Genomic DNA, 27452 nt, shown 5'->3' on the forward strand with positions numbered 1-27452 from the left:
CGACAGAACCACATACGCTGTGTCAAGTTTACTGAAGCTGCGCAAGCGTGAGGCGGAAGTGGACGCTCGTCATTGGCTGTTGAGCTCTGAGTTGTGCTCGTGCTCGTATATTCATTCAAACGGCTGACTTCTGGAGCGCGCGTAAGGACAGGGTTGATCTTCTTCAAGCTCAAATTCATGTTTCATTCGTTTACTGCATGATTCTGTCAACCAAATCTAAAGGTAAGCGACAATTAAAAGGGACATTCTTATCTTTAGCAAGCACCAGCTGACAATTTATCCTAAGCTAACCTTGTAGCAAATAAAAAATAAGGCGGATGTAGTGACCTTATAAAGATAACGTTAACGTTACCTCTGCAAATGGACGGTTGGGCATTTTTGGCAACATTTGCTGCTTTTATAATGACAAGAAAAATGTTTTGTTACCTAACGTTATAGCAAAATCCAAGAGGACCGTAACGTTTTTTATGTGTTAGCACCGTGGCTACCGCAAACTATTCACAAACTAGCTAAAGTTAATGTTTTGACAATTTACAAAGTCACCTGGTAAAAAAAACCTAAAGGTTTAGAAACCAACATATTGTTACTAACAGTGAGCTTTTGTAGTCTGACCAACCCAATTCGTCCATTTATTGCTATGAAGTGTTATAACATAAGTTACATTAAAGATAACTTCCTGAACTGAGAAATGTCAGTAAGCCACCAAAAATGACGCTTTTTGGCACAACCTAGATAGAATCCTAAAAGCGCCACTGCTTATGGGAGAAAGCAGGAGTAAGTTAAAGGAATAACTTAACTGTCAGTGTTTCTTCTGTTGTTTTGAAACACTCGGTTTAACGTACACAGACATATTGGATGATGTTAAAGGGACAGTTCACCCAAAAATGACAATTCTGCCACTATTTGAGTGGTGACTCAGACTATCATTAATTCTTCTTGTGTGTTCCACAGTAAAAAAAGTCATTAGGTTTAGTAAACGATGACGTATTCTCAGTTTTGGATGAGCTATCCGTTCAGTAATCCATGTAAAACCATCATGTCATTAGATGGACATATAACATTAGCTTGCTGGAGTGAAAGTGTAAAAGTCTTTTAAGCTACTAGAGTTAATCTCATTGGGCTGAATTCTGCTGGTCTGATGGGAAACAGCTCTGATAATCTCATAATAATGTTAAGTCTGGGGTCTTCGAGCTGTGCAGTTGCTTTTGAAGAAGCTTCATTATGTTTAGACTGATAATATGCTAATTTTAATACACATTCGAAATCATGAATGTGAAAGTTCATGATGTTGTTCCAAACCCATTCTACTGTCTTCTGTGGCACGCAAAACAAGATGTTTGGCAGGCCTGCGTTTCCCAAAGCACTGTTAGCCTAAATTGATTGTTGAAACATTGCCACCAATGGTCTCTACGATCAACTTAGGCTTATGATGCTTTTTGGAAACGCAGCCCAGAATGTCAAAACTGTTCATTTTCAATACAATAAAAGTGAATGGGAACCAAGAAAAGCAATAATCACCAACTTTCATTGGAAAATAGCAGTTTAGACAAGAGGAAAATCACATTAAAGGCCCGTGCCCCCTAATATATAATACACTACAGATCAAAAGTTCTGAATAATTACAGTTAAATTTTTTTTTTTAAAGAAGTCTCTTGTGTTCACCAAGGCTGTGCATTTATTTGATCAAAATAGAGTAAAAACAGTCATATTTAAAATAATTTTTAATTTAAAATAACTCTTAACTCTTTTTATTTTAATATATTATAAAATGTTTTTATACATTTTATATTTTATAATATATTATAACAAACAATCCTGCTTATTCTTTTTTTAGGATTCTTTGATGAATAGAAAAATCAATGAACAGCATTTATTTATTATTTATTTTTATTACCATTCAAAATTTTGGGGTATCACCTTGGATAGTCTTCTTTTAAAAACATAATTCTTACTGACCCCAAACTTTTGTAATAATTTCACAGTTTTACTGTATTTTTGATCAAATAAAAGCAGTTTTGTTGAGCATTAGGGACTTTTTGTTCTTTCAAAAATGAACTTATAGCCTAAAGTTTCTAGAGTTTTTCTAATTTTATGAGAATAGGAAAGTGCACGGCATGGCTATAATGATAACAACACAGAGGAACGATATTATTGGAATCACTTTCTGGACATTTTTTCCACCAGCTGATTATCGATAAAAACAATAAACAGCCAGTAAAAATCCACTCGAGTACAAAATGTGTGAGTTCTTCAAAATAACAGACAACAACTGCAGTGTGCGCTTATAAGCAGGGCCACACGCAATCTGTGGACTTTTTTGTGATTTCTGTGCTGAATTTTGGAAAAATCTGTGGAATTAATTATATATAATATTTTCAATGTAAACACACAAGATATATTATTGTTTATAGTAGGGCTGCACGATATTAAAGAAAAGTGCGATATGCGATAACTCATTAAATAATGCGATACGATTACTGTACGTTCACACCGCCGCCGGCGAGAGCGGCAAAATTCGCTCTCGCCGCCCTGCCAGCGACGCCGTGGAAAGATTCGTGGACGCTCTGATGCTCTGACGTAGATCCAACGCGTGGTCTTTTTTACAACTTATTTAAAGGGGCCACAAAGCAAACAAGCATGTCGATCGTTATTTTTGCAGAAAATTGATCGATAGAAAAAACTTTGCTAATGAAATAAACAAATTAAAAGCCATTTGTGTGGTGTGGCTTCTGTGTTCATGGTTAAGTGCTATTATATTTTGCATTCCTGCTGAAAAACAAGCGTTCTAGCGCGAAAATATTGCCTAAATAGTGTTGCGTGCCTTCTTATCAAATTCAAATGATCAACCTCCTCAATTTTGCTTGGGAACTAATGTGGTCGGAACCAAAGTTTACAGGACTGCGTTCTCTGGACTCCTCTCAAACGGAGCACTTCTATATTCCGATTGGTTGCCGCCGAACCGCGTCATTGCTTATTACCATAAAGTTGACCTGACTTCAACTCTCCTCGCCGCTCTCACCGTCCAAGACGCGCCGCGCCGCTCTCGCCGGAGCTCGCCGCCGGCTCTCATTGAAAATGAATGACTTCCGGCCACTTTGACGCTCTCGCCGGCGGCGGTGTGAAGGCACAGTTAGGGCTGTCAACTTTAGTCGTTTAGTCGACTAATCGGTCGATGCAGTCTCGGTCGACTGACATTCTTATTGGTCCACCAGTTGCATTTTTTTTTTTTTCTTTACCAATAGAAAGAAATTTTCAATGATTTACTCCTTGATATTTATTCCTTTATAAGCAGTTATATATTACTGTATTCTAAATATAATTAGCCTATGGTTTATCCCCAACTTTAAATGCTTTAATTTAGGCTATTTTGTAACAGCGCCACAGTTTAGCGCACACACATAGAAAACTCGGTTCGCACCTGTGGCTGGCTGCGCTGCTGCTTCATGCTCAGTAAGGGATATAGGTAGTTTAGCTGTATTCATTCAGTTAGAACGCTACTTGTTTTCGGTTTTTATGTTTTTATACACTATATGTTTTTATCTCGATGCGGCGTGGACGCACTTGGAAAAAAAAGAGCGCGTCGCACCGCGACCGCGTTGCTTCCATCATGAGCGTGCACACCGCGCGCCTACATTTGAAATCGAACTTGAGCGCGCAAAAGACGTGAGCAGTCCCTTTAACGGCTTTATCATGCTGACTCAATAGATTATGTTTTCTTGATATGTTTTTGTTTTTATTTGTACACTTGACGCATTTGAAAATAGCCTAAATAATGTAACAAAACGAAAATAAACCTATATGCAGTCCTACAATACAGCCTATTATTATTAGGATTGTTTTTTAGGCTCTTTGGGGTTTTTTTGTGTGTGTTTGTTTTAAAACTCCTAGATCGGCTGGACAAAAGTTAACCCATAGCTTTGAAAGTAAAGAAGAATATAGCCTACAGCCTGTATAAACGAGAGCTTTTGTTAGGATTTTTCATTGTGGCAGATAGCAGTTTTTTTTTGTAGCATGTGGTGTGGTCAGGTGCGCGATTGTGACTGTTACTATAGACCTAGGACAGTGCTCCTCACTTTTTGCAGTAAAAAAAAAAAGAATTCAATGATTTGTTTTATTATTATAGTTTTATCTATTTTTGATGTTTTTTCATTGTTGTTTTATAAATGCTCTATGACAATTGTTAAAAAAATGTTCAATCAAAACATCGCGTCTTTTTTTTTTTTTAGTCGACTAATCGTTGCGCAGGACAAGACTTTGGTCGACTAAGGATTTCTTTGGTTGACTACAGCCCTAGATACGATAATGCTTAAAGTGTGTAAAATAAACTTAAATCATCTTTAAAATATAGTTAAATTATATAACTTTCACATTCTTTTTTGACAAGAACACATCCATGCAACTTCTGAAAGCGATGAACGACTTCAAGCCGAATCTGCCCGAGCATGTACGTGTCACCGCACCGGCACCCAGTTTGCGCGTCTAATTTGCAACGTTTTTTTTTTTGTTAAGGGTTTGTTTACTGTGTGTGATTCATTTAATGGAAAGCACATCCACTTCGTTGTCTTCGTCCTCCATTCTGCAATGTTTCGGTCTCCCACGTGTGGTGGCGAGCTGTACCGCCGGAAACGGTGCAAAAAATAAATAAATAAAGAAGTGTCGACGTAATTTTGACGTCGAAGCGTCGACGTCATCGATGCGACGCTACAGAACTAGCTAATTTTAACATCAGTGTAAATCACGGGTTTAGGGTTTCAGCTTATCCTACATTATCATTATTATTATTACTTATTCTACATCTACAACTCAGGTGATACTTATATGTAGATTTATTTATTTATAATATTCAAAACACTGTAAATATGTTCATAATCTGTAAATCTGAAAATGACAACTATTCTGACTAAACCCAACTGTGATACTTTTATTCTCAAAAATGTATATTCTATTTTTTATTCTTATAATTTGTAGTATTATGTTTCTTGTTGTATTTGTATATGTCCACTGGAAGCCTCAGTACCAAAACAAATTCCTTGTGTGTGTAAGCACACTTGGCAATAAAGCTCTTTCTGATTCATTAGGTTTATTTCACAACAGAAACTGAATAATCAATTCAGATAAATAAAACACTGCTTAGTTTTCACTGTATGAATGAAATATATACTGATTCTTATTAAAGCTACAAAAGTTATTCAGCCAAGAGCAGTTAGTGATTTTCTCTTTGTCTTTTATTCATGACCCCAGTTATTGCAAGCTGTTGCGATATGCATATCGCGATATATACATTTGCGATATTTCGATAATTTCGATATATTGTGCAGCCCTAGTTTATAGCATTATTATTATTATTTATTTATATATTTTTTATGTTGAAAAATCTGGAATTATTTAAAATGTGTTAAAAAGATCTTCGAGGATTGGAAATGAAAACATTACAAAATAAAATATAAAATATTCACTTAACTTTTATTTGAGGTTCACAATACAAATAGAACAACTTTTAAAACAAAACTAGATCTTTCTTATCGTCCATCCACTAAACGACAGAGAAAATATTACTTATGCAATTGTTTATTTAATGATTTGTGTACAATACAATTGATAATCATTCAACAATAGAGCAAAATGAATACCTACCAAAGTAAATAAAATAATGAACTACTTTTAATAGCTATAAATTACTTTTAAATAAATACTGCTGTGACAATCAATTACAGAACTGTTAAATAAATACATAAAAAATAAATTTAAATAAAATAGTAATTTACTATCAGTAGTAATTTAGAATAATAAAAAGTCATTTGACCGCAGTTATTTCGGCTTTGCGCCGGTATAGCAGTAGCAAATAGTAGAAAATATATATCATACACCACCCAGCACTGTTCTCATCATGATAAATTTTGGTTGTATTTTGGATAGTGACACTTTTCATTATTTTTCAACACAAAGTAAATAAAACTTACCAAGAGCACTCCCCTCTCTGTTCTTGTGGAGAGCGGATTTGAGATTCTCCAGTGTCGTCTGTCGCCTCAGGTAATCAACAAGAGTGTTGACAGGCTTTACAAAACATAACTCCCCCATCCTCATAAAAATTATTCGCAAATTCTTTTGCTCTCTCCTGTGCAGTGATTTTTTGCAGACAAGTGACGTTTACTTTAATTCCTCGGCGTACAGTTTTATTTTAGACATTTTAAACGTTCACTTTCTCGTTAAAAAAGCGTAACATCAATCAGCGCAGCCTACTTCCCCTCACAATCGCGCACGCGAAGGTTGTACTTGTCAATGACGGGCACTACAATCTGCGGGCGAGTATTCCGTGCGGGCCTGCTTATAAGTCCATTGGTGTGGATGCTAATATATTTATCAGTACATGTGTAGAACTGGCCTTAACTCTAGCCCATGTCTTCCTGCTGACTTCAAGGATGACGAGACAGGAGTGACGTGTCTGTTCTCGGCCGGAGCGTGAGGTTGGGCAGAGGATGCTGGAGGAGGGTGATGGAGAGGTGGAGGGGATCGGAGCAGGAGAGCGGGGGCTTCAAGCAGAGGTGGAGAGGCTGACGGCGGAACTCCAGGAGGCCAATGAGGAGAAGTTACAGGCTGCACGGTACGGCCTGGCCGTTCTGGAGGAGAGCGCTGCTCTGAACACCAAACACAGCCAGCTGGAAGAAGAACATGAAGCCCTTAAGATTGAAATGCAACAGCTCAGAGAGGTCAGTCAAGAGAAAGATATAGAAAGAAGGAAAGAGTGGCAGAAGCTTGGATTTAGGTATTGAGGAATTGTTACATGAAACTAGAGCTTTTTCCCCCCAGTGATATTTGTTATTAAATCGCAATTAATCGTTTCAGGATCCAGACTTTGCATTTGATGTCAAGTTATGGTTTAACACTGTTCCAAAATGGTTTGTTGTACTAAATTAAAAATTTTTTTTAATTGTTTCATTTTTGGAAATAATAATAATTTAATAATAAACTTAATTTCGGGAGGAGTGAGCCCATCTAATCTTTCAATTACACGGACAGCAAGCCAAATACGCTTAACCTTATTAGCTTAAAGGTTATATGGGCAAAGGAAACTTGTGAAATGATTTATGGCATAGGTATGAGTATTTGTTGTCTAAATGGTTTAATTCTCTCGGAAGACAATAATTTGCCGCACAAAACTTTGTTGTCTACACAAATTGTGTTTATTATTGAAGCAAGTGAACCTGTGTTAAATGTAGTCTGTGTTAAATGTAGTCATGTTTCCTATTACCTTGACTCTGAGTGTGTGTTTTTTTATTTGAGGATGAGCGATGAGGGCAAATCACAACCTGTTAATGTTTGCATCTGAAAACAGATGAATTTGTTGATGTATATAGAATTTGATTGGACAGTGGAGACATAACCTTTGACATCAAAATGGGTTTTCGCTTTCCTTTTAAAAGTTGAAAAGCCTATTAATTTGTTTGTTTTACTCATGACCAACCAGTTCAGAACCACTAAGAGTCATTGATCTTGTGATTTGCTTCCTGAAGTGCTATTTCCATAAAGGGATTTTGTCCAAGTAGGCCTAACTATCAAGCATTGAGAAGTAATGTCGTTTAGCTGTTACACGACTAGCCTGGGGATGTTTTTCTTTACTCTTCTTCTGTTGAATGATCAGAATCATCGCCATCCCTGTGTGATTCATATCCTTGTGGTGTTATTAAAGTGTAAATTGCAGGTTACATTTTTCATGAAGATAATGCAATGTGCTTATTAAACATAAAGATAAGAACCGCCCACCATTGTTTTTTATTTTTTTTATACCAAAATGCCGAATATAAAATGAAAAGTTGGTACGTTTTACAGTGGTTTTAAGCACGCCCCCTTCCTTCCACTAGGCTGGGCGTGACGTCATAAAAGGGACTCCAAGCCTAGAGTTACCGTTAGTCTAACGGCAAGTAACAAAAATGGTGAACCATTGTGTTTGTGCGGGATGTACAAATACTTCTAATACGGGAGAGAGGCTCCACAAGTTCCCCAAGGACAAACGGCTGATTCGTGCCTGGGTGAAGTTTGTGGCTACGAAGCGAGCTGATTTTAGTAGAAACGTTTTTTAGATTCAGAAGTGATTAATTAAATTACTGAATTGTAAACATACTCGTGTGTGATGGCTTCAAGAGGACCGTGATCCTGCCTGAAATGAGAGTAAGCTATGCGCAAAACAAATGGGTTCAGGCAGCATGTGTCAAAACCAGGATGCTGCGTAAGGCATGTCAGATTTGCCGGTCGCGGGTCGAGCTGCTCCACTAAACTCCAAAACGCGTTCACCAAACGACAGCACATACTCTCCACTGCTGATTCCATTGGTTGGCATAGCCCAAACAAACACCTGTCAAACACAGCGATAGGGACATCGATCTATTTTTTTCTTTCTGGCAATAAGCATTGTTAATTTGTTGCGTTTTAGCTCAGGTAATATCGCGTTCTGTTAACAGATGCCAGCAAAAGCGCCATTGTGCCTGTGCAGTGTGTGCATCTCTACAGCTCTGATTAGGACCACTAACACCATGTAAATAAATAATGTCTTCAGTTGTTGTCCCTTCTTGCTATTCTACATGACGGCAAGTTTTGAAAAGACTTTAGCTTGTTTCCTAATGTTATCCGGGCTAGCACCAGGCTAACCTAGGCTAGCTCTAGCTACTCACCAGGAAACCTGGCCAACCCTCCACTAATTTTCCTCACACCAAGCATTAATAACTCTTTGAGGGCCATGATTTCTGACAATTTCCTCCCCTCTCTCACGCCTGACTGGTTCAAAATTGTAAGGGCTGCGGTCCATCAAGAATTTGATGGTTTCCCACCTCTTCAGTCTCCCAGTCGTTCTCCATAGTCAAACCGCAAACAGTAGGAATCTTGCAGAGTACGGGTTCCTACTCCGGGTTGCTACTCCGGGTTGCTACTCCGGGTTGCTACTCCGGGTTGCTACTCCGGGTTGCTACTCCGGGTTGCTACTCCGGGTTGCTACTCCGGGTTGCTACTCCGGGTTGCTACTCCGGGTTGCTACTCCCTGTTATGACGTCATCACCCAGTTACGGTAAAAAACATGCTACCTTTGAAGAAACCCCAATAAATGTTATTTTAACGCATTTTAAGACAGAATTTTTTAAATATATATATATATATTGAGCACTTTAATTAACACATCAATTGATTGTGGTGGTTAACCTGCAATTTACACTTTAAAAGATGGATAGTATGTTTTGTCTGGAGATAGGACACCACTTTCAGTGACCTGCTTTCCCTTTATCATTGCAGGATTTGTCTTTTCATTTTAGGTTGAAAACTTGGGGATGATGAAAAGCTTTTCCCTGCAGAACTCTGTAAAAACTCACCAAACCAAAACTTGACATTAAAATTGAATGATAATCACATGACACATAAACAGTTCTTTGGGACCCAGGGGACTAACCAGAAGTAGCTAGTCAGATATTTGTACAAATGATGGCAAAAAGGAAAATGGTGTAGTTTTGATGATTTATCAAGCCAAATAGAGCTTGATCGAGTGGTCTGCATGTTATTCTTTTGATAATAATCATTGAATAGGCTAATCTAAAAACAGTAAACAGGCAGTTTCACCAGAACTACTTTACTAGGTGTCCTCTATCACTTTTTAACGGTCACCCTGCAGCCAATCAGAATCGAGTATTCACCCAGACCATGGTATAATGAATGATAAAATGACCTATCTTTCTCTAGATTAATGAGCTTCTGTGAAAATGTAAGGACTTTACTTCTTGCCAGACTATCAGGTCATTTGTATTTATTTAAATTGCCTTGTTTACCCATTTAAAAAAAATCCAAATGTTTTATTGGAACATGTATAGCTATTTTTCTTAAGTTTGACATAAAGGGGGTCTCTTGAATTTTAAAATTGAGGATATGTATTAATATGTTCCCATTTCATGTACATAACCTTTTTAATAGATCATCTGTTCAGACAGATCAGTCTTTGTGGTCCATGGCCAAAGAAAACAAATAGGCTGTAAGCCTGCGATGAATGAGCTTTTTTTATGAAACTGATTTATTACATAAATCTGTGGCCCAAAATCCCTGCGTTTGGACTTTAACAGTTCTAAAAATTCTGCAGCACATTGAGGACATTATATGTGCACATGCATTATTGGCTGGCCAACTTCGGCTAATATGTCACTCATATTTTATATGAAGTTTACACATGTGGTACATTGTTGACCTGCTCCCTCTGGTATGAAGATTAGGCTCATGTATTTCTCTCTCTGCGTGTGTGTCTGATTAGTAGAGCATGAAATCTGCAAAGTAGGTGAGTGTGGTAGAGTGCGAAAACTGGAGTGAACAGATCTGGGTCTAGTGTGATATTCTAGAGATGTAGATGTGGTTCACATTGCAGTCGTCATTTCCTGTTTAGTGCTTTAAGATTCTACTAATTAATACTTTTATTGAATCGTTTCATTCACTAGTTCATCCGCAAATTAATATTTACTGACCCGCCTCTCCTGTGCTGTTTCAAATCAATATTATTTTCTTGCCATCTTGAAACAGAAAAGATTTACAGCAGAATGTCCAAGCAGCTCTTTTCCATACAATGAATTAAAAAAATAGTGTGTTGAAGCCAAAGGCCATTTGATCTTCTGTGTTTGAGAGCTCCCATGAAAGATGTGGAGCAGTTATATTATAGTTAACTAATACTAAACCCATAAAAAAATGTAAACTGAAATAAAAGAAACTTGTTTTATTTCTGCTAGTTACAACCACTTCTAATTTGTATTTAGTTTAACTTGATTTACTAAAATAAAAATGTATAAAAATTATAGACAACAAAATGCACAACGAAATTACTGAAACTAATTGAAATGAAAACAAAAAACCCTCAAAATATTTATAAAACCTATAATAGTAACTCTCGATAATACAAAAAAGGCCCATTTGCAGTTACAATTATTTAGAGCTGTCACGATTCCTCCATTAGAGTACTCGATTTTGCAATTTACCGGTGTCGAGTAACCGGAAAAATACCAGAAGTGGTGCGTTCCATGGACTACAATTCATGAACTGCCATATTACACTGTTTTCTAAGGCTACGCGATATATTTAAAACCATTTAAAATCATAATATAGCATAGTGCTATTGAGAAGTCACAAAGGCTGCGATTCAGTTAAATAAATATATGCACTGTTTTTTTCCACAGAGAAGCCAGATGCTTGAATTATTTGCATTAGGTATTACATTATCGCAGATTACATGTTAAAAGTACCTCCGCTACGAAGCTGCTCTACGCAAACTCAGTCTCTGCATGTGCTGTTTGTTCAGGTTTCCAATAACGCACATTTGGGAATGCAAAAAGTCGGACGCGGTTTGTGTTTCAAAGTAGTTGCACTCCAATTCCATCTCTGCATGCTTTGAGTTTGGGTTGCTAATAACATTAATCTGGGAATGCAGTTTGCGGCATTTCACAAGATTTGTAACGTAACTCATTTGTAAATCTATGCCAGCACAGCAGGAGAATATATAAATATTTTTCTAAATATCCAAATTGTTGTATATAAAAGTTTAAACCCTCGCACTGAGTTTGCATGTTTTGATGTGCACATGTTCTTGCTCAAGAAATTACAGCGGCTGTTGCATTTCTATCGTATAGAAGTGACCAAATATTAAAGATTCAGTGGACATTTGAATTTAGAATACTTGATTACTAAAATAATTGATAGCTGCAGCCCTACAATTGCATGTCTTCAGAACCATGGACCACTTTTGATACTTTTATGGTGCTTTTTTTGTCGCTTCAGAGCTTAGTCTCATAAATCACCTTCTGTTTTGTTGTATGGAATAGAGCTGCTGTCTGAGATATTCTGACATCTCCTTTTGTGTTTCACGTAAGGACATCATTTTGGGGGACATCTTTATTTTCTGTCTTTTAAACCATGTTCTGCTCCTACACATAATGTACAGAGGTATAAATTCCCCTGCATATCTCTTACAGGCTCTCTCATGTACACTCACTTCTCCTTCTTCACTCTTACTTTCATCATTAATTATAGAGCAGCACAAGCATGTATTCCCACATTTTTTCTCACATGATTCAAATTGTAATGTTCAGAGAAAAGTGTGTGGTTACGCTTAGGCAACCTGTCCTGTATTGGTTCATCTGGTAACAGTTCAATCAGTGCGAGACAGTCTGGGGTATGTTTGTTACGGTTTGTCCAAGCACAGAAGCGGCTTTAGCATGAGTTAAACCCATTGTAATGTAATTACACCCTCTGTTTGCCAATGAAAGTGGAATGTAATGTAAACTTTCACTTCGTCGGCTCTCAATACAGTTACTGTTGTTTATTGGCTAGGCAAGTAAACAAATTACTCAAAATAATTTTGAAACTAACAACTTCTTAACTTTCAACAGCTCTGAAGAATTTCAGACATTCACGCAAAATAGCAGAGGGCTGTAAATTGTGTCAATGCTGCTTGTTCATTCAGTCAATCAACTAAATTGTTTTGTTTCTTCTTTTGTTGGGAACTGGCAATAACTTTTCTAGTGTAATAATTCAGAGTCTTGGCTATGGTGTAGATGAGAGTGTTTGATTGGTGTAAATGTTTATAGGCTCTGGCAGACTCCGTGAGCAGCCATAAGCGTGCAGCTGCAGATGGGGAAAGTCGAGAAGAGAGGCTCCTGCAAGAGTCGGCCACTAAAGAGACGGCCATGGAGATTCGCATGGATGAGCTGCAGGCGGAGCTTAAACAGGCCCGTGTCATGCTGGCCAATGCTTTGGCTGAAAACGAGAGACTGTCCGGGCTCTCCAGCCAGCTGAAGAAGGTACAAACACCATCATCAGTCAGGAGGCCAGTTTTACATAAAAATGTGCCTTACTGTTCCTGACCACATAGACACGAGTCCAATAAAACGCTTATTGATTTTGTTATATGAGCTGTGTAATAGGATTCATATGCTAAGAGGCTATATTTATGTGTAACAGGATTAAACAAATGAAAATTCTGAGCTGAAATGGCGCTCATTAATGTAACCTCCGCTTGCATACTAGCTGATCAAAGTAAAAGTAGAAATATGAGTCCTTGTTTTCATTAGGCCTGATCATGTGACACAAAACAGGGTTTAGTTTCAAAGTCAGCTTGAAGTGAAGAGTCCATAGTGAACTAACAGAATTATTGTACATGTACAATACACTAATATGCTTGTCACATTTTTTTTAGTGACAGATGTATAAATGTCATGCATATTTAAAGCTAGTAATGCACTGCACATTTTTTGCCTTTGGTCAAGAATTTATTTCAGACACAGGGCCAAAAACTTTTTATAATATATTTATTTTATATATAAATTATCATTTTTTTTTTGTTTCTTAGAATTACAAATTTGTGTGTGTGTGTGTGTGTGTGTGTGTGTGTGTGTGTGTGTGTGTGTGTGTGTGTGTGTGTGTGTGTGTGTGTGTGTGTGTGTGTGTGTGTGTGTGTGTGTGTGTGTGTGTGTGTGTAAAATTTAAAGGAGTAGCTCACTTTAAAATGAAAATTACCCCATTATTTACTCACCCTCAAGCCATCCTATGTGTATATGACTTTCTTCTTTCAGAAGAATACAATCGGAGTTATATTAAAAAAATGCTAGTTTTTAGCATTTTTTTTTAGCTAGGCTGGAAGCTAGTTATTTGACTTTATAAAGTTTTAAATATGAATATTTTTCTTACACAAACTCATCGGTTTGCTTCAGAAAACCTTTATTAACACACCAGAGATGTTTGAAGTTTGTTTATGATGGATGGATGCACTTTTTTGAGCTTCAATCTGTTGGTTGCAATCCACTGCCATTATCAAGCTCGGAAGCGTCAGGGTGGTTATTAATATAACTCCAGTTGTATTCATCTGAAAGAAGAAAGTCATATACACTGAAAGAAAACAAAGAGTGGTAAACGGTAACAGGATAAAAGGTTTAAGATTTGAATGTTCTGGGTTCAGTCTGACGCCGATGAACCCAAGGTGCTTCGTGTACCTTGCTACTGCTATGCTGTAATAAACTTCATTTTTGAGATCTTCGACATCCACATCTTTTTTTCTTACAACACATAGGATGGCTTGAGGGTGAGTAAATCATGGGGTAATTTTCATTTTAAAGTGAACTACTCCTTTTAGAGCTTGTATGGAAAAAATAATGACTTTAGTGGGGAAAAATAAATGAATTTTAGCTAATAAGCAAGCACTTCAAAGGATAAAATGAATTTTTTAAATTCTATAGAAAATTTGGCAAGTTCTTTAATAAAAAAATATTAATACTACTCTGCCTTATTCTAAATAGCCTCACAATCTCTGCATAGTGCATTAAATTGTCATGCCAGGTTTGATGTCAATGTCCGTCTTCATTCAGTTCAATTATAGTATGGAAAAGTGCACCTAGCACATTGTGCTAAACTTCACATTTCTTGTTCAAGGTAAGGTTTGGAATGACACGTGGACGTGTAAATCATGACAGATATTTAATTTGAGGAAGCCATTGCCTTAAAAGAATTGTTATTGATTGGATTTACATCTGCAACATTTTATGAAGCTACCACCATGTAATTGCTGTGCAGATCTAATTACTTCTGTTCGGTCTGTTGTGAATTCTGTGGACCTGTCTTGATTGACTACCTCTGCTCTCTAGGAGTATGAGTGTTTGGAGATGGAGAAGACCCGTACGAGAGAGGAGATGAAGGAGTACAAGACTCGAGAGGTGCAGCAGCTTCAGGATAACAGTGAGCTGGAAGAGGAGAACATCTCGCTGCAGAAACAAGTCTCGGTGCTTAAAGAGAACCAGGTGTGTGAGAAAATGGGTGGGAGGTGTTGCTGCAGATCTGGAGAAGGCTCATATTTAAGTATTGTTTGTGTTATTGTTTTCTGTATTTATTGAATAGCCAGCTGTTTCCCATAAATATGTCATAGTAATCCTCTAATGCAATTTTACATGCAATGTTAAGCCCTTTCTTTTAGTGTTTGCTGAACATAAGTCTCTCCTTGTGGAATGTGCTTCGCTAGAGATGTCTTATGACTTTTAATGCGTTTCTTGCAGCTGCTGTCACTGCAGTACAAACACTTGTGTTGTAGTGCTTCAGTCTCAGCTGATTTTTGACAAAGCCTTCCTTCTGAGTGAACGCACAAGAGAAAGGTTTTATTCACTTCCCGCATATTTATACAGACACACAGGCTAGAATGCCTTTCCTACTGGACTAAAAACCGGTTTGCTCAGGGTGAATTTATACAGTAAATACACAAATAAGCTTAGTTGTCCTCAAGACTTGACTTTAATAACTGGACTAGTCATAGTGAATTAACTCAAATATGTGTTGTCTCAATAATTTAACAGCAAGTTGTGATTTAATGTCACCATTTCTCCTTGTATGCAAAGTTTGGGATTGACACTGTAGCGTGACTCTGAATGCTAACAATTGAACCCATTTGATGTTAAATTGGTCTGGAGATAATTTGATATCACGGGGGTCAAAATTTGTATTTGTTTTTTATGCAAGTATCTGAATGAGAGTAAAATCACTGCACTGAACTAGTTGTTCAAATCTGTTGTTTACAAACTATATGATTTTAATGTAAATGTGAAAGTCACAATCAGGAGCAAGCCCAACAGTGGCTATGATGTCACGATACAGAGCTGGCTTCCTATTTTTCCTTAGTAAAATATTTTATTTATTATAATTTGCCATTAATCTTTGTAATCTTTGTTATATGACATGAGATCCGTAAAGTCAGGCTAATCCAGCCTAACAAATAAGCACTGTTTTGGAGGCAGGGAGCTACATGGGAAGTAGACAAGCGGAAGTTAGTGTATGTCTTCTAGTGACCTTAGTCGAAATAGTAGTTGCTTGATGTCTTTGGCAGTGTTGTTATTGCTAACTAAAACTATTAAAAGACATTTTCAATAATTGACATAAACCATAATTTAGGATAAATTATGTCAATTATTGAAAATGTCTTTTAATAGTTTTAGTTTACATGACTATATTTACAACTAAATATTACATGAAAAACTTCAACTTATTTCAGTAAGTTGTCAAGGCAAAGTTTCTAATTTCCATTTATCCATAAATTAAATCTTTATAGAAAAAAAACATAGAAAAATGAATGAAAAAATTACAAAAGCACACACCAAAATTACTAAACTTAAACTAAAATTAATACAGAAAATACAAGTACAAAAATTAAAAATTTTAATAAATGCTAGTCTTCACGTTCAGATCTCTAACAGTTTGTTTGGATAAAAAGTTATTATTTAACCAAACCTGCCTATTTAAGTTTCTATGAAATCCTTATACCTATCTTTTCAACAAGTAATATTAATATGTATGTGCGTTACTATTACAACTAGATAGACTACCACTGAATATTAACATTTGTTTCCACAGGTGGAGTTTGAGTCAGTGAAGTTGGAGTTGACCCATAAAGATGAGGAGCTGGAGCTGATAAGGGCACAGCTGGAAGAGGCCGGGCGTCTGAGGGAGATTGCAGAGCGCCAGCTGGATGAGGCACTCGAGGCCCTGAAAGAAGAGAGGGAGCAGAAGAACAGCCTGAGACGAGAACTCACCGCCCTTACCCTCAACCCCTTCGACTCTATTGGCCACTTAGAGCTACAGCTGGATGACAGCCGGGATGGAGAGAAGGACAAAGAGGGAGGAGAGGAGGAGGAGGAGGAGGAGGAGGAGATGGACAGTGGGTATAATAACTCTAAAGGGATGGAGAGAAACAGGTGCTCCACACCCAGAAACAGTGACGTGTTCCTCAGACCTCAGGCTCCTGGGCTGGTGGCCGACCTTCTGAGTGAGCTGCACCTGTCCGACAGCCAGAAACTCAAGCAGCAACTGCTGCAGGTGAGGAAACCTTGAGCTGTGGCAGCATTTTTCTTTCAGAGGTTCATCACTGGAGTTTAGTTTGCTAAACTATCTGAGAGAATTGTTTGTGTGTGTATTTGTTTTCTTTCCTTCCTGACTTTGATTTTGCATAAACTGACATACAAATTAGGTACTAAATGCATGTTTTTCTTTTTGGACAGTGGGGACTGTTCATTCGAAATTCTACACACAGCCACCTTATTATTATATGAGCAATATTACACAAGTAGCAGTGCGATACGGCTGTGTATCAGCATGGCTGTGATTCGGCCATAGGCACGAGGCCAAAGGTGATCACAGCGTGCTGATGTATAGCCATATCGCACCGCTACGAGTCTGATATTGCGTTTATACCGCAGTTAAACGGCTCAAGGGAGTAAATAAATAGGAAACAACAACGGAGTGTCATGGATTTAAATCTCACGTTCAGTTGACAGTTTGACAGTATAGCCCACGCCTCCGTTACTAATTCTAAAATGTCACTTTAGAACTACTAACGAAGAAACGTTCAGTCGATTCATTGAAGCTTATTGTATTATGTAGAGTATTATGGTATTATGAGAGAGAGATCGACTAAACGAGTGTATTACCTGCTTCTGATATAGCATTCACTCAGGTCAATGTCCATAATGTTATATATCCAAAAAATCCGAGATGTGTTCTCTGCGGGTACGTGAGCGCTGAACGGCCGCTGATGGCCTGGAGCTCGCATCTGCGAAAGACTCCAAACGGATCGTAAAATAGGCACTATGATTATATATGAGTCACATATTTGAGGTTTCAAAATAACTACATTCTCGCCTGAAATATATCCATAAAAAGCTTAAAATGTCAAGAGATTGTCAACCAATTCAAGTGGATAAAAAAATATTCTCAGATTATGTAATCCGTATAGGCGCGTCCACTACTGCGGAGATGACGAGTCGGCATCTCTGCAGCCGAAAACTCCAAAAACATTATTATTAAAATTTTTATACAGTCTCCTTGCTGTTTTTTTACAACACATTCGTAATCATTACTTTTTGGCGCAGTGCTGTTGCGCTTGGCTGTGTATTGTGTGTGTGTGTGTGTCTGTGTGTGTGTGTGTGTATATATGTGCAATTAAAGGCTCATTATTGTGATTTATATGGGTTTTTACACATGTGATTAGTCAACTAATTGCTTAAATTGAAAAAAAAAAAATACAAGGGCAGCCCTTATATTATATTATATTTCAATAAGATATTTTAATTATTTAAAACACAAAATTATTGAAATGATGCTCTAGCAATATGATATGGGTTTCATTACTCCTGATTATGTTTATAAATCAGGGAAGCAAGTGAAATCAAAGAGTAACCAGATTGGCTGATGTCCATCTCTTCAGATCTAACCTCAGACTAAAGTTTAAAACATTCAAACCCCAGGATGTAAACGCCTGTTTAAAATGTTGTGGCTTTTTATTTTTAACTCTGCAGTTTCATGCATAATACCCTCATCTGACAGATGACTACTTCCTTTTTCATACCACTTCCTGCTCATGATGTACCATAAAGTCAGTTTTACTAAGTAACAGTGTCTTTCACCCACCCAGCTTTTACCTTTCCTAGCAGATAGCCCAGTTTTTTTTCTTTTTTAAATGTATTTATAAAATGTATAATTGATAATGGATTTCGTTATTTATTTTGATTTATTTATTAAGCTAAATTTTTGGTTTTGCTGCTTTTATCTGATAGGAGATTTAGGAGAGACATGAATAGAGTGGAGATAAGGAATGTGATTGGCAAATGTGATTTTCATAATTATTGACACTTACGCCCTATTCGCATGGGATTAGTTTTACAAGGGTAGATGGAGTAATGTAATTTGACCACAGGTCATATTAAGGTCTGTAATATTAACAGGTCTGTAATATTAATGGCCAATTCGCACGGGATAAGAATTCTCAGTAAAACTAGCAGAAGTGGGAGGTGTAATCTCCCTGTCGTCATGTTACGTTCCTGATTGGATTCGGTTCGTAATCTAAATTAAGTTTTGTTCCTCTGACAAGTGCTTTCGACCTTCTTTTTTATCTGAATGGTATGTGGAAAACATTTGAGTTTTGCCACAGACCTGTCCCACCGCCTAGAACGTTACTGAATGCTTTTTCAAGCGCCTACATACTTGAAAAAACATGGAAACGTACTTATAAACAGGAAAGGATGGAATATTTACGTACATATTTGCAGCGGGTCTATTCGTATGGGATTAGTATTACCTGAGGTAATTTATCCAGACCTTTTTACAGAAGGTAGAAGTCGCTGTAATCTTTACTGACATTGTCCATAATGATTACTGATATGGCAAATTCGGACGGGACTAAAAACACTGAGAATGTCAGGTAATAATTACTTAACCCCACCTCTCCATGTTAAAGTAATCCTGTCCGATTAGGGCTTTAGTCAAACCTAAGATAATTGTGGATTAAATTTCAAGCCCTTTAATTAACTTAAATCAGTCTAAATGGTCCTTCCTTTAAAGAGTTTTTAGTTTTAGTCTATTAACTATAATTTCTCTCGAGTGTTGTTTTCTATCCAAAACATTAGGATTGAGTAAGTCAATTGGAATTAACCTTGTGTTGTGACAATACTATTGCTGAGAGCCATATTGTGTACCCATGTCCAGGTGGAGAGAGAGAAAGCCACACTGAGCAGCACTGTGCATGACCTTCAGCAGCAGTTACTCCAGTCTAAAGATGCTCTCAGTGAGCAACAGATGAAGATGGATCAGCTGACCCAATGTTTGGAGACCCTTCAGAGTACGGTCTCAAAAAGGACTTGTGAACAAGGGAATGGAATGAGCCTGTCTCCCAGGTCCCTTCAAAACCAAGAGGCTGATAATGGCATCAACTATTACGAAGTGGACGCAAAAAGCACAGAAGTACTAGAGTGCCGCATGCAAGCGGCGAACGAGGAGCTTGCACATCTGCGCAAGGAGCTGAAAGAGGCTGGTGAACGCTCCAAGGCCCTGGAGGGGCGCTGCAAGCAGGAGAAAGAACGGTGGAGGGGTGAAGCTCAAGAACTCGCTGATCAAATTCGACAGTGTATCACTGCTAGCCGTAAGGACCAGGAGCGAATCGGACAATTGGAGCGAGAAATCGGCGCTACGCGACAGGTCGCCACCGACTCTGAAGGCCACCTCAGTGTTGCGCAGGAGGAGCTTCTTGCCTTCTCTGAGGAGCTGGCTAACCTTTACCATCATGTGTGTGTTTGTAATAACCTCACGCCTAGTCGCGTTACACTTGATTACTATCGTGAAGGAGCCCAAGCAGGGAGAACGCACAACCATTCACAGCCCCACCACTATCGCGGATCCTTCCGCAGGCACAGGCGGTCGGGTGAAGTGTTGGACTTGGGCAGCGGAGGAAGCGGAGAAACGTCCTCTAGCTGCGGAAGTTGTCCAGGGTCTCCTACATTAGACTTCAGGGACCCAACTAATGTGCGCAATCTGGTAGCTGTCATACGCTGCCAGATTAAACATTTACAGGTATGTTTTAGCTCTTTATAGTAGAATAATAAATAAATTATTAAAGGAAGTGTACATTAAAATTTGCATTCATGACCTAGAATGTTATAGAAGACCCTTAAATAAAGACAGTTAAAAATGTAAAGTAATAATAAAAGATATTATTACAAGATAATAATTGCAAGATATAGCTTATCAAAGGAACATTTCATTTTAATGTGTTAGTTCACCCATAAATGAAAATTCTGTCATGATTTTCATGACACTCTAATCTTGTATCACTTTCTTTTGTGGAGCACAAAATAAGATATTAAAGAATGTTGGTATCCAATCAGTTTTGGTTGCCATTGACTTTAATTGTATGGACAATTTTCATATATATATCTATATCTCTTATGTTCCACAAAAGGAAAAAACTCATAGAGGTTTGGAGCATAAGGGTGTGTAAATGATGACAGAATTTCGGGTGGACTATTATTTTATAGTAAGCCTTTAAGCTGCTTTTTTGGGGGGAGGTAAAGCATGGAATATGAACCGATCTGACAAGGCTGCATTAGGATGCCTGCCTTTTTTTTTTTTTTTGCTTCGAATCAACTTAAGTAAACAAAACAGTGTTGACATAATTATAATATTAATATCTAAATCTATACTTTTTCTTTATTCTTTGGAGCTTTTGATTTTTTTTATGTGAAGTTTTTACATTGTTTGATTAATTTTATTTTATGTACAGTACGCCTTGCATTTTATATTGTGTCATGTTTTTTCAGTACTTCGGTCAGCATCACTGTGTTTAAATGTCTTGTTTAAATACATTTCGTTTATTTATTTACTTGCTTTTGCTCAATTTTCAGGTGGCGGTGGACCTGTGCAGGCAGCGCAACATGTTGTCCTCTCCAGCAGCAGGAGAAAGCACCGATTCAGACCGTGACACAGATGCACTGCTTGAGGAAGTGTTAAAACTGAAGTCCCTGCTGAGCACCAAAAGAGAGCAGATAGCCACTCTCAGAACTGTCCTAAAAGCCAACAAACAGGTACAGATGTTAGATATGTAAGATAATTAAATGCATACTAAATAGTAAAAATGTATTTCAAAGTTCTAACCAAAAAAACCTTTACCCAAATATTTATATTTAAAGGGGCCATATGTAGAATTCAGAAACGCTTGTTATTTGTGACACCGGTGGGCGTGATGTGAACTGCAGCCAGCAAATTATTACTTATGCATATGCAAGGACCTCATTTACTCATGGCATAGTTTTTTTTAATTATTTAGAAATAAAAAGAAGTTTAAAAACCTTTGCAGCGATATACTTTTAACAAACGCCCGACGCCACCCACACTGCTGAGAGCGACGTTTAGATGAGTTTGTAAAAATGTGCTGCGTGCTTTTCTCTCAATAACTAACAATAAACACAACAAAAATGACAGTGGCGAGAAAGCAGCAGTTTAGAAAGCATCTGATCATAGCGATGTTGATATGTTTGCCCCAGCTCTTACAGATGAGGTAATTGTATAAGAATTCATTTAATGTGTCTTTGAACGGAAGAAGAGTAAACAACAGTTTAGCGTGTGTAAACATTGATTTTCAGGAAGGCAAAATAGTCCCGAGTCCTTCACATAAAAATCAGTCTACAGGCTTTCTTTTACCTAGGAAATCAGGGAAGGTCTTGTTTTTTTAAGATCCTGTACAAGCTGTTCACACAATAAAAAAGCATTAATCGCTTTTTTTATTGTGTGAACAGATTGTACAGAAACTTGAAAATTCCTACATATGTTAAAAGCTTTACATATGTGAAAAGCCCTACTTTTCAGCTGTAATCCTGTACAGTGCAGTAAACACTTAAAATATTTTTACCGAAAATGTATATTATCATTGACAAGTTTGTCTGTTGATTTCAGAGCAGACACAACTCTTAGATGTGATGAACAATAGCCATATATTAGTAAACTACTTGGCATGGCCTATATATCAAATCTATCACTACTTTTATTGTGAATTGATAAAACAGTTTTGTAATGTCCTTTACTCTGCAGTTTAGAGTATGTTTCTAAACTGAAGCACATGGTTTCTTTTGATGTGATGACTGATTTAGTCGTTTTTTTCCCCCCCCAGACGGCCGAATTGGCTTTGACCAACCTGAAGACAAAGTACGAGACAGAGAAAAGCATGGTGTCTGAGATGATGAGGAAGCTGAGAAATGAACTGAAGGCTTTGAAGGAAGATGCAGCCACCTTCTCCACCCTACGGGTCATGTTCGCAAGCAGGTATGATGGGATTACACTTGCACAAAGTGCTTTGTGTACTCGCAGGCCAAGGAAGTTTCTTAGGTCATCATTCGTGCAGCACATAGCTCCTGTCTATATGGGTTTTAGTATAAAACTGGTTGTTTGTACACTGGTTTGATTTATGGAAAGAATGAAGATGAGTTCATGGGAGAAGTTGATTCTCCCAATTGAAAGTCCAGGTTTCCCTTGTCAATTCAGAAAACAAACTAATCAATTTTAGTTTTAGTAGTTTTAACTTTTATATCTAATCATCTTCATGGATTGTCTTGGGCTAGCTAAGAAATCATAAATCGTCAGCTGAGGTGATATAAGGATTTGTAGAGGCTTTATAGTCATAGTACAACCTGCATCATGGTGAAAGACTGCAGGCAGTGTTTGTTTACATTTATTGAAAGACTTATGAGAGGTCTTTGGGATATAGTCATAGAGATTAGACAGTCATGACCCTGTTTTAAAAGCACACTAATAAGATTATAATCTCAAGGCCTGTTCTCCCACGAGTTCCTCTCACATGCTGATTAACGTGCAGCTCTCTGATCCCGTGTGCAGGCGAGGGCAGCTCGCTCTGAGCTCAAGTCATAGATCAAGTGTCAAGGGAACAGTGAGTAGTGGAAGCGTGGATAACGTTTTGAGTCATGTAACTTTAAAAGGAAAAATCTAGACCTCTATAGAACATTTATAAAAACTCATATATAGTGGTCAAACGATATTGTTTTTTCGATGGCTAATGCCAATGTAAAGCCTATATATAAGTAGAAATAATTTTCAACGTTATAAATGTCTTAACTGTGCATCCTTCCTGAATAACTATTAATTTCTTAAAAAAACAACAACAAACCTAAAACCCCAATCTTTTGAATGGTTGTGTATTGAATTTATACTTGTCATCGGCCGCCCTCATTTCTAAAATATCATCATCAGCAGTTTTAAAGGTGCAGTATGTAAGATTGACAGCTAGCGGTTGAAATAGGTACTGCAGTCCAAATTCTAAGTATTGGAGAGAGTTGTTTCCCCCGCCCCCTCCTCCTCAGACTCAACACTCACGCTGGGTTGCCAAATTGAGGACACGCAACAGGAACGGCCGAAATTGACAATGGAAGGCGACGAGCCTTGCACTGTAAGTTAATTAGTTGTATTTGTCCATGTTTAATATGTCTCTGGACTGATGGATGCTGAGGCTTTTTAGGTTGGGTAGAATGTGTTCTCTGACCCAGTTCGTTTTCTGGCTTCCATTGCTGTAATAAGCTTTGTTTTCCATTAACTGGCAACCTAGGGGTGTCGAAATGCTAATTGGCTAAATTGGCAGTGTTCAGGATCACACAGACCAAAACAATAACAGACTTTCTGACTTGGAACACACATTTTGAAGTGGAATAACTGGCTGTAGCATTGTTTTTCGAAGAAACGCATATGTGACTTTAGCATATTTCCTTTAGATCTACAAACATATTTTGGTTTTTTATGTTTTAGTGCAGTCAAAAAAAAATGACATACAGCACCTTTAAAAAGACCTCTAGTTACTAGATGGTTGGTTACAGTCCCAAGCCAAAGGAACTCTCTTCTGTGTCTTTCTGTTTTGATCCTTTTGATATTTACAGTGTAAATCTATGGGATTGATTACTTTTTTCCTCCACTTTTTCCACCGCCAGGCTAAAATTGTAAGTTTGCACAAGTCTCTCCTTAAAAGAACACAGTTCTCATGAGGACAGACAGACAACACTATTCCAGACATTCTTGCATCAGTTTTTAATAAAAACTAAAATATTTTTTAAGGGATGTTTATGCAAAGTGTAATCCCTTTTATTCTTTTGTTATTTCATTCTATATGTTATCTCCATTCCCGTTTCCTGTATTCTTATTATCTCCCCCTGTTTTCACAGATGTGACCAGTACGTAACTCAGTTAGATGAGATGCAGAGACAGCTCGCCGCCGCTGAGGATGAGAAAAAGACGCTCAACTCTCTCCTCCGCATGGCCATTCAGCAGAAACTGGCATTGACCCAGCGGCTGGAGGACCTGGAGACCCCTCTGTCCCCTCGCAGTAACGGTGGGAGCCCACGCTATTCCCGGACCAAGCATCTGACCAAATCAGGCAGAGCCCCTCGGAGCCCCATGAGAAGCAGTCCACGCTCCAGTCCGGTGCTGGTTTCTACTGGCCCGCAGAACATGAGCAGCCACTTGAGGGTGTTCTCTCGCAGCCTTCACAGCAGCCCCGTAAGAGTGCCCTCGTCGTCTTCCTCATGCTCGTCTTTTTCTGCCTCAAACCAACACGAGTCCTCTACGTCCACGCAGAGTTTAGAATCTGTCAGGCTTGTGCGTGACACTACTTTCGTTCGGCGTTACGGTTCAAGTTCGTCTCGCTCTTTAGATGACTCTACTGGAGGGTTGGGACCCTTTGCTATTCAGTCACGACAACCCAAAGTTAATGAGTCACAGGCAAACAGCCTGAAAGTATCAGCACCGTTTCGCAGTAACACGTTTATTAAAGCACGTCGCACATCTTTACCCGTGACCAAAACTGGCTCACGTTCAGTCGAAGCTCTTGCCACGCGATTAGGTAGAACTGACGGATCAGAGAAAAGACGTAAGGTTACGATGGAGGAAAATGATCTTAAACTTTCTAAAAAGTCCAATGCAGAAAGTGCGTTTCTCAAAAAGCAGTCTAACGTCTCTAAATCCCGATCCGCTGAGGGGACTACTTTGAGTCGCTTTGCTTGTTCTAATACGGCACCTACAACGCAATCCAAATTTCTCCCTCGGGCAACCTCAAGTGTAGCATCTCCCAGCAGTCAGTCCGCTCCATACAGTCCATCAGATAAACACCGGAAACCATCATTCGCCTGTAGGACCGAAACATCCTCTAGGTTAGCGAGCCAATCAAAGTCATGTCAGGAATTTGTTGAGGAAATCATCTCCAACCCGAGTCGTGAGATTAAGAGGCAACAAGATCCACTCCGAAAACAGCAAAGAGGTGTTGATGCAGCAAACAGGTCAACACACACTCAAACACGCCAGACGAAGTACAGAGCCACGTAACTGCTCCGTTGTTCACATACGTAACACAATTTTACAACGAACTCCGATAAGACGATTACAAAAACATACATGGAGACGTTCAGAATGATGTTGATACTTCTAACAACAGTTGGGCATGTCATCAAAGCTGTCATTAACGAGTGAAAACGCATGAAAATGTACAGTCATCTTTCTTGTGTCTCGTCTGTCATAGATTCTCTGCATCACTTACCTTTAGTGAAATTCAATGCATGTTTTTGAAGTCTCTTATGCTCAAAGCATATTTTATTTGATCAAAAATACAATAAAACAGCAATATTGTAAAATGATCATTTAGAAGAACCGTTTATTGTTTTAATGTATTTAAAAATGTAATTTATTCCTGAGATGGCAAAACTGAATTTTCAGAAGGATTGCAAAACTGAATTTTCTTAAGTGTCACGTGATCCTTCAAAATCATTCTAATATGCGGATATGGTGCTCAGGAAACATTTCTTATCAATATTGAAAATACTTGTGCTGTTTCAGCATTTGGCATTTGTATGAACGAACCCCTTTGACTTGCTGTGTCACTCTGTCTTTGCAGAAATGAAAGCCTCCTTGTGTCCACCCTCTGTGCTCCAGTGTACATGGACCATGTTCATGAACACCCTCATCCTGCAGACCTGTCCCAGCATCCACATCCGACCTCACCTCATTGGATCTCTCATCATGTCTCTCGTGCCTCTCCCACCCTCTCTCTCGCCTGTTTTCCATGTGCTCGTCTTGTTTTTGTTTGTTTGGATCAAGTCGTTCAGCTTTAAGACACTGAAAGCTGAAACCCCGTCATGTCATCTCACGATTTTTCCTTATTTATGAACATATGTACCAAACCAAAAACTCTTGGAGATCAGTATTATTTGAAGTCTAACTGGCTCTGACTGACCTTTTATTATGCTAGCCATAGATAAGCACACCTTGTTATGGTTTTAGCCATTAAAAAACTGAATTTTTAGATATCAATGAAGACATTCCTCTGGTCTAACTGACCAGTTGTGCAGTTCTACTACTTCTCATTGGTTATTGACATGTAACTTGCATTGGCCTTTAAATAAATGCATACACCAGTAAGCAGAACGATCAACTATGCAGAGGTACAAGGACTTTTGCTGCTAATTAGCTCATGCAAAATAATCCACGTAACAAACTGCCAGTTTATCCTACCTACAACACGGGGTTAACCTAAGACATGCAATTTATTTTCGTTTAGTATGATAGTGGAAAACTGCTGTGACAGTTGTTCATGTCAACATTGAACGCATTGACGGGAAAACTGTAATAGGATTTAAAATAGTGCCTTAATATGTTGGAGTTTTGAGTGAAGATTTGTAGATAATTGGTTTAATATTTTGTTTATTGAAATGATGGCAATGGTTTATGTTGTTTTAAGACTAATTATGGACATTTACGCATGCATGTGCAGATTACATGCATGTTACATTCCCTGCAATAGGTTTGTTTTGTTAAAAACTAGGCCTTCACAACCAATATTTTACTGTTCTTGTCAGAACCATGTGTGTGTGTATGCAAGATGTGTCGACACCCGTCAACACTTTCATCTTGTTTTCAGTCGTTAATGTTTCTATATTTCAAAAATGCTTCCTGTTGTATTTTAATTGTTGTTTATTTTTTTAACTTAATTTTCTTTTATATTGTATTGTTCAACCCTACAGAATAGTAATTATCATGAAAATTCAGGTCTTGTTTGTGAAGGGAAAAAAATGTAGTGAAAAAATAAAGTTGTTTTCAATGTC

At 38.0% G+C, this 27452-nt stretch overlaps 1 protein-coding gene across 1 annotated transcript; it reads left to right on the top strand.

Annotated features, from left to right (window-relative positions):
* Positions 1–27452, top strand: LOC143732826 (protein bicaudal D homolog 2). The gene is made up of 10 exons (XM_077224252.1): positions 1–222; positions 6419–6707; positions 12594–12806; positions 14643–14795; positions 16393–16854; positions 19519–20379; positions 21210–21389; positions 22472–22623; positions 24525–24858; positions 26246–27452. The coding sequence occupies exons 2-10, from the start codon at positions 6477–6479 to the stop codon at positions 26249–26251; spliced, it is 2592 nt and encodes an 863-aa protein (XP_077080367.1). The 5' UTR covers positions 1–222; positions 6419–6476; the 3' UTR covers positions 26252–27452.

Source organism: Siphateles boraxobius, unplaced genomic scaffold, assembly GCF_051911475.1.
Source record: "Siphateles boraxobius isolate OS27281-9 unplaced genomic scaffold, OSU_SipBor_1 9, whole genome shotgun sequence".
Lineage (NCBI taxonomy): Eukaryota > Metazoa > Chordata > Actinopteri > Cypriniformes > Leuciscidae > Siphateles > Siphateles boraxobius.

Excerpts from the sequence above, each read along its gene's own strand:
- LOC143732826 (XM_077224252.1), top strand. The coding sequence starts at position 6,477 with ATGCTGGAGGAGGGTGATGGAGAGGTGGAGGGGATCGGAGCAGGAGAG. Across the intron at positions 6,708-12,593 it reads AAATGCAACAGCTCAGAGAG|GCTCTGGCAGACTCCGTGAG; the intron begins GTCAGTCAAGAG and ends AAATGTTTATAG. Across the intron at positions 22,624-24,524 it reads CGGGTCATGTTCGCAAGCAG|ATGTGACCAGTACGTAACTC; the intron begins GTATGATGGGAT and ends CTGTTTTCACAG.